The 8,598-nt window shown below is 33.3% G+C and overlaps 1 protein-coding gene across 1 annotated transcript; it reads right to left on the bottom strand.

Annotated features, from left to right (window-relative positions):
* Nucleotides 1-20: 20 nt before the first annotated feature.
* LOC145641813 (ALA-interacting subunit 3-like) lies at nucleotides 21-7,586 on the bottom strand. Its single transcript, XM_081692781.1, has 8 exons — nucleotides 7,146-7,586; nucleotides 3,610-3,668; nucleotides 3,438-3,512; nucleotides 2,122-2,232; nucleotides 1,874-1,944; nucleotides 971-1,268; nucleotides 480-769; nucleotides 21-271 (listed from the first exon to the last, which is right to left on the bottom strand). Exons 1-8 carry the CDS (start codon nucleotides 7,225-7,227, stop codon nucleotides 217-219), a joined length of 1,041 nt encoding a protein of 346 aa, XP_081548907.1. The 5' UTR covers nucleotides 7,228-7,586; the 3' UTR covers nucleotides 21-216.
* Nucleotides 7,587-8,598: the final 1,012 nt, after the last annotated feature.

The following is an 8,598-nucleotide window of genomic DNA, read 5'->3' as shown; positions in this document are numbered from 1 at the left end:
GCAATAAATTCGGCAAGGAATGATGTAAAAACTTGTATTCATATAATTAACATTAACACTTTTGCCTCGTAGCATTCAAATCCCAAGAACCAAACATTTTTTTTTTCTGAAGTGTACATTTTCCATTAACATTCAATTACACTACTAATCAAGTTTTTTTTTTTTTTTTCAATTTACAAAATCTCTTCCAGATACAAACACAAGCACAACAACTGATTATCTTCCTCCTGGATTTCTGTTCCATGACAAGTAAGAAGGATCCCCAAGTCGCCTGTAAAGATAATATCAGGATGAGAACAATGATATCTAAAAACTGTTGAGACAACAGACGCATGACAAAAGAAGTATAAGAGAATTTGAAAGGAAAAACAAATATTGATAAGATTGATGCCTTAATGGTTGGAACCTCAAACCTTATTACCAAGTAAATTAATGCAAAGCAAAATGAAATATGCAAATCAGCAATTGCAGAAGTTTACCTTGGCTTCACAAGATAAATGAGAGTGAATAACATTGCCAAAAAGAAACACAAGCCACCGACAGTAAGATAGGCAATGCCAAGGAAGTCATTTTTCCCACCGAGCCAACTAGTTGTGGAAAGTACCAGCATCTTCTTCCCATTGAAGCTATAGGTATTGTAGTTGTTCTTGAGAGTGACATTAATGACGTCTCCAGCTTGCAGGTCCTGATGTATTTTGCCATATAATTTCCGGAAAGTAGGAAGAGCCGCAGTTCGCATCCATACTATGAGATCCTCTTGATCACTAAGCTGTAATAGAAAAATGAGTCATAATTCTTGCCAGTGAAAAGTGAGCACTGTACAGCAAACAATAGAATTATAAAAACTTGAAAAATATGAGTCATAATTCTTGCCAGTGAAAAGTGAGCACTGTACAGCAAAAAATAGAATTATAAAAACTTGTTCTCTATGATGAAAAGGTAAGACATTTGTTCAGAAGAAGCTACTTACTGGAACAGATTCATTTAAACTAGCACCCCCAATAAGTCCTCCCTTCTGAAAATTACTTGGGAAGACATCTTTCCCAAATTTGTGATCTCTATCACTTTTCCATGCAATTCCATTCTTGTTGACAGTTAGGTTCCTGTTACTTATAGAAAAACTATAAGTATCATTGAACAAACTCCAAGCTATTAAACCACAAGGCACAATTGGCTTCCCGTTTGCAGTATCCTCTGGTTTGCAAGCGCTTACTTCATTAGCACTGCTGTTATGCCTCAATTGCTGATCACTTCGACTTTTCACATACCTGCATTACACCATATTGTTAAATAATAATTTTGTTATAACATTTTTCTTTGAGTTACTGAGTATGAAGAACGTACTTGGGAGTGCACGGTTTCTTGTATACAAAAAGAAAGTTCAAGACAACAAACTCGAAACATCAGAACATAACAGTAGAATCCAGTGCCCATTTTACCAAGAGCACTTATATCCTGTTCTATGTAATTATAATTCCTACTAGCCTAATCTGTTCATGGAAACCATAGCATAATCTCGAAAAACAGCATATCTCAGAAATTCTCCCCCCTCCTATACTGGAAGTAACCCATCCCACCATCCCCTGTCTATATAAAAAAAGCACAAGTACTATATTATGTGACAATCATTAAGAGAATTTAGAAGCATTTTCATTACAACAAATGATAGCTGCTTTTGAGGGAAAATAAAATAAATGAATGCATTATGGAGCTAAAACCCAACAAAAATTTGCTATGGAGTCCCTACACATCCAGATTGATTCATACACTCAGAGAAATCACCAGGTCATTTAATTGAAACGATATAGCACTAAGTGTAGAATGAACTCCAGACACCAATGTTGATTTTGTAAAAAAGAAAAAAGGAGTGTACCTGCGATGGTTCTGATAAAAGTTATCAAGCTGGTAGTAAATATAAATAGGTGCTTTCATATGCTTGGAAACCTACATGGATAAAAATAATTGGGAGACAGATAACACCAAATTAGATGGAAGAAAAAAAAAAAAAAACCAATAGCAGCAAAAGCAGCTGGCATAAATTGACAAGGTATTTTTGCTGAAAGACTGAAATAGCTATATGCATTAATCAAAGCACATAAGACAGGTGTAAGAAACACTTACATTTAGCGTCCTAATGCAGGTTTTATCACTTGGTCCTTTGATGTAGCTGATCTTTGCACTTTTAGACCCAGGTATACAGTCATCATCATAACGGTCTACAATTTCAACAACCTTGTAGCCAAAAGAATATCAATAAATAATGAACACGTAATAATTAGGCAGAAAAATGATATTACTTACAGAAATAAATTGTAGGCATATGACCTATATGCATATACATAGAAATGTCATAATCAAGTGCACATAAAGCCATAAATTTGAGGCCCGTCTCATTGTTCAACTAAAACTATTAGAGAGAGCTATCAAATTATCAATTAGATCACCAAAATCTAAATATCTATCTCATTAACAATCTCAATTCAAATTTACAGTCTCTTTAAAGAGTAGAACGAAATAACATGCATAATCAACCAGAGCTCTGTACTGCTGCAGTACACTTCTACTCTGTTAATGGACAGAAGCTATCAAACATTCCCTCCCCCACCAATAATAAATAAAAATAAAAATAAAAAGAAGAGAACATCCCTATGAGGCTTTAATGAAGAAGTGAAGTGTAACCTCAGTCACCCCCTTACTCCCGAGAAAGAGAGAGAGGTTCTTTTGTACAAAACCAAAACAAAAACACCAACACCAACATAGTGGGTTCTCTTTTCTTTCCTTCGTTTTATCCCCATTGCTGGTGGACAATCCACCACATCCCCAAAAAGAACCAGTCCCCACCCCCCCAACCCCAACTCCCAGAACCAGTCCCCCCCCCCCCCCCCCCCCCCCCTCCTTCATTGTCAATTAATTATGGATGTTTAACTAGAACAGAAACATGCAGGGAGAAATTCTTAGTTTTATAGGAATGATGTTATACCCATTAGAGGCCAAAGGATAAGGAGAGAAAATGAGGAATAGAGGATTATATAGGAGGAGTCAATGGTTGGACATTAAGCATATGGAAGCCCTAATATTGGTAGAGGATCAAGGTGGGTTATTTGAAGGGAAAAGGTGAGGAGGTTAGGAAGACGAAATTGGCTAACGACAGAATCATTGCTAGTATTCATTGAATTGGTTTTAGGCTAAATTTTCCGTGAGGGATATTGGCAGGTTAGGTGGGGATAGGAATGTGAACACATGGCTGACCACGTTGAGGGAATATATATTTTCGTTGTTCTTTATGATTAAAAGCTTTCATAGAGGATTGGACATTTGCAACCATTTTCAAACTGAATTCTATAGAGTTGTTTTACATTATATATGTGATTGCGCATAGTATGAGGAGTATGCACATAGAGAGGGGAGGGGAGGATAGAGTTGAAGTTAAAACATACATCACGAGAAGCAAATAGTGAAGAAACTCCAATTGGAATAAACACAATGCTGACAACCATGAAAGCAGAAATCACCTGCACAGAATTTTAAAAAGCATGAGATAACTTAAAATAATTGAAAACCATAACTGATGATACAAAGTACAAGGGAGCAGCATTAGTTCTTTCATACCCAACGAGGAGTTAAGATTGGTTTGCAAGCTGGAAGCTCCTGTTGGGTGAACCTTGAATCTTTAAAAAAAAACAAAATTAAACATGAGATATTATCCTTGGAACAGTTATTTCCAAATACTGAAAAGGCCTTGTTACGAATAGCTAAAAAAATCAATAAAAGAAGACCAACAACATAAATGTCCCGTATAAATAGCTCTCATAGAAGTATGCCTGCTCTCTCATTCTTATTTCAGACTAATAGATTTTCACACGACATGTCTAATGCTGCATCATGTGATCAAAACAAGCATAATCATGCACATGGAAAGATACGACAAACATGGTCACGAATATGTACAGGAGCTTATGACACACATCTCTAATTAGACATACTCCCTATAATTTTGTTCGGTGTACCCACTTATCATTTTGAGGTGTTTTAAATGTACCCTTCTACTTTATTCGATTTAAAGCAAACACATCTTACCATCTAACTCCATTTACGCCACAAATTTACACCTTCATAACCCACTCACTTTTATTTTATCTCTTTCTCTATACAAATGCTTGCACATAGTCTATCACCCAAAAAAAAAAAAAAAAAAGTCTTTGTTACACACTTCACAAAAGTAAGGAGCCAATATAAGCTTTTTTTGCTAGTTGGACTTGTCCTCTTGAACTTCAACATCCATTTTAGCATAACTATTAAATCTGTGAAATTATCTGAATGTATCTTACATTGCTCTCAACTCTGCTATCTCAAATCTCATTTCTAGTCAATTCTTAAATCTGCATTTTTATTCAACATCTGCTTCAATGAATTTGAGTATATCAAAATGCATGAATTTAGGGAATGTCAAAATTAGGGTAATCCTGGCCTCCGGTATTCAAAGATCAAGTCAACTATATATTTGATAGGCTCTAGCTTTAATTTAGCTCATCATGTGTTCATTCCATGATGACTTGGTTGGAAGGAGTGAGGAAGGATATGAAGTGCATGGATTTACGTGAGGATGAAGTTTTGGATCGTAAGGGATGGAGGAGAAAGATTTATGTTGATGACTACACGGAAAAATCAAATTTGGTTCATGTTAGCCGACCCCACTTTTGGGATTAAGGCTTTGATTGATTGATTGATTGATTGATATGTGTTCATTCCATGTATGACAATAATCTCGAGTAGTTATCAGGCGATAAATAAAAAAATTAACCATATAAAATTCTACTCATAAATTAGCTATAAACAATCTTAATTCATTGGCTTTCCCCCAACTCTTTATTTTATCTGAGCTGAATGTAACAGAGTACACAATGTATGTAGCAAGAGAGACGGTATCTATCTATACTATATACTAAAAGACACACCATCAATGACACGTGTCATTTCTTGGTGTGTCCTTAGTTATTTTTTTTTTATTTAAAAAAACTACTTATTAAGGAAACAAATCATTTATAAAAATAATTTATTTTTGTATACATATTCCATATCAATGTAGTAATTTTTGTATACATATTCCATATTAATGTAGTATCTATTATTATGAATAAAAATAGATTTCAAAAATCTTTTTAAAAAAGTTTTGGCAACTACAAACCCAAAAATATATTCTTAAAATAATTTATAAGGTATTTTTCAACAAGAAAAAAGATTGCTTGGATTTTTTGCCTACTTTTGTTTTAGTTGTGTATTAGAAACTCATGCAAATACAAATCAACCTATCAGATACTTTTATTATTTCTCGACTAATATATGATTATAATTCTTATCAATCAATAATATATAACTACATATAATTATAGGTTACCGTGCATGGCACGGGATCTAACCTAGTATATATGTCATATATGAACACCAGGTGGGGGTGAGAATTTAAAAGATGTGTTTGAAAATACATTTTAGAATCATGCATGTCAAGATCCAGCTGACTAAGATAGGATTATGAACAGAGAAGCAGATTTTTTTTATAGCTTGCAGCCACCAACAGATATTTAAGACAAGGATGAAAAATTGCAATCCACAAGCTAAGGTGTGGGTTTATGCTGATAAAAATTTAGAAACAAATGGTTTATTGGTGTTCTAATTATGCAGCTGTACATGTACCAACATTAGTTTGCAAAATCATTGACCCCATAGAATTTGTGACGAAAAAGAAATCTAGCATACCTACAGCCTTTGCATGTACTTAGTCTACACTGGCCATGTGTAGACAATAAAAAGAGAATTGTATTCAGTTTAAACCCATAATACCAACTAAAACAAAGGGTGGGCGATTTTAGAAATTTATAGCTAATAAAGTAGGACATACAATAGGAAGTGAAGGATAGAGGGTCAGCCATAGGTGGGTATAGCACAGTACTCCGACACTACAATCCTATAAAACTAGGCTCATCAGCCACGCTAAGGGATGATTCTCCACATAGTGTACAGTTGAAATCAAAATATATATTTGGCTATTAGGATAACCATGGAATTTGAACTAATTAAGAGACCCATTTTTTTTGACCTAGAACGAAACCTAAATTTCCATCCACCTTATCTGATTTTAAAGCTATATATAATTTGGAGGATTGATCAGCGCCAGAACAGTGGGTATTTGGGCACACTGGCACAGATCAGGTATTGTGGCTAGCCAAAACGTATGCACAGTAGAGTTAGCACTACATTCATTTGCTATTGTGGGTATGCACAAATTGCTACTCTCATATGGAAAATTATACTTCACAAAAAAAAATAAAAAATAAAAAGCAAATTCCGAACTTTTTTACTAGTTACTACTCCCTCCGTCCCCAAAACTTGAACCCTTTTGGGTTGATTTCGCGGTTATTAACAAACTTAAATAAAAAGAAATAAAAACATATTGGAAAGATAAATTAGGGTTTGTACAAAAGTAAAGAGATAAAGTATTCAAAATACATGAAAAAATAAAATTTTATATGGGGAAACTAATTTTGCACAAATATTGTTGTAAATTGGTGGGTATTTTAATGCAAATGGGTCGATCATTTTGGGACTAAAAATAGGCGAAAAGGGTCGAAGTTTTGGAACGGAGGGAGTACCAATTAAGCAAAGAAGATAAACAAGGAGAATAAGATCCTTGTCCGCACTAAAAACAGCCTAAATCTTCAAAAATTTTATAAACTTACAATTATAATAAAACACAAAAGACACCGAAAATATAACATAAACTAGATGGCACCAACACCACAGACTACACAAGTCCAAGATACCAATAATCATGCACCAAATTAACTATTTGCAAACAAATCACGATAATTGCAAATATGCTATGAACAAGAATAACTAATCAACAATAATTTTAACAAAACCACCCCAACAAACAAGAATCTTAACATGTATCAACAATTAAAACAACCCAGAACAGATCCAATCATCAGCTAATTTACAAAAAACTAAAATATAAATCAAATTAAATCAACACAATGACATTTAGAAATAAACAATGTACCCAGGACACGAAATCGACATCAAAATCATAATCTACAAAGAAACCCAAGAAATATAAATTAATTGAAGCCTAAGGAACATGAAATTACACTTGGGTCGCTTGGAATTTCTTCTAGCTGCTGAAGGATCTGTTGATCCAGCACCAGAACTCGATGTAGGGTTCGAACTCATAGCGGACGACTTCAATTATTAAATACCCACAAAAAATAAATTCAAACCCTTCAACCAGAAATATCAATAGTTTTGGTCAAAATCAAAAGAACCCCAGAAAAATTAGAAGAAAATCAAAGAAATGGGAAAAGATGGATTGAGGGTTTAGGTTAAGAAGGGAGAAATTCTTGAGTCCGGGAAATCTAAATTACGTAGTATATTACAAATAACCTCTGAGAAATTTTGACTTTGAAAAGTCATTAGGTTGAATGGGTAGGCAGCCACCTCTTTCCAGACTCAGGCAGTCTAGAAGCGAGGTAGAAACTACAGATGAAGAAGAGACAGCAAAATGATGCAAGGGTCAAAGCTTCTACGTTTGAGTTTGAAGGTGAATAAATCTAGTATCATATAATAATAATAATATAAAGCTAAACTTTTAACCAGTTCACGAGGTATCGACACTTGGCGTTTCAACTTTTCGCCAAGTGTCGCGCCAAGTTGGTTGGATTTTAATAGACAATTAAAAAGTTAATTTAATTTTCATTTGGATATAATTTTAGGATAAAATTGTTAGTTTAGAGTTTTATTTTCAATAAAATACCAAGAGGTACAAATTGAAATTATAATTTTGTTAAATTTTTTTTGATAAAATATAACAAATCGTCATAAAAGCACATCAATTTTTAACTAATTTTGTATCAATGATATATTTAAAAATTTGACATATAGATTAAAATTTTATCTTCAATGAACAACCCGGGCATCGCACGGGGACAAAACTAGTATATATATAAAGGGGAGTTTTTTCCCGAGTTTTTAGAGAGCCACGTAGGATCTAATTTTCTCAGCGCGTCATGTAAGATTATAAATCTTAGTAGTAGCCAATTAAATAAGAGATTATTAATTTCTTTTAGAATTAAATAATTTAAATGTCATGTAAGCAAAATTGGCGAATGAGATTTTTAAGTTTAAATTAATTAAATATTATAAATTATCTTTTAATATTAGGAATTTTATCTAAATATATAACAAATTTTAGGCTCATAAATACAAAAAAAAAAAAAAAAAAAAAAAAAAAAAAAAAAAAAAACATTATTTAAAAAAAATCAAACAAACCGTGCATCGCACGGGCTTCATCTAGTTATAATGATCGATAACTCTTGTAATACGAGGTAGCTTAGGTCGCAAATTCTAGAGCCAGCCCCGGTTAATAAATCATACTACCTCCGTTACACATTATGTGCAACATTTTCCAAAAAGGGATGCTACACATTATGTGCAACAAATAAAAACTTTCTTCTTTTAGTAAATTTTATTGTATGAAATTACCATCCTATCCTTACTTAACTTTAATAAACACATTAAATTATATGTGATCAACTAATTAACAAA

Source organism: Chenopodium album, chromosome 8 (assembly GCF_948465745.1).
Source record: "Chenopodium album chromosome 8, dcCheAlbu1.1, whole genome shotgun sequence".
In the NCBI taxonomy this organism is placed as follows: domain Eukaryota; kingdom Viridiplantae; phylum Streptophyta; class Magnoliopsida; order Caryophyllales; family Amaranthaceae; genus Chenopodium; species Chenopodium album.
Note: the sequence above shows the minus strand (reverse complement) of the source record. Positions and strands in the feature narration are given on the sequence as shown.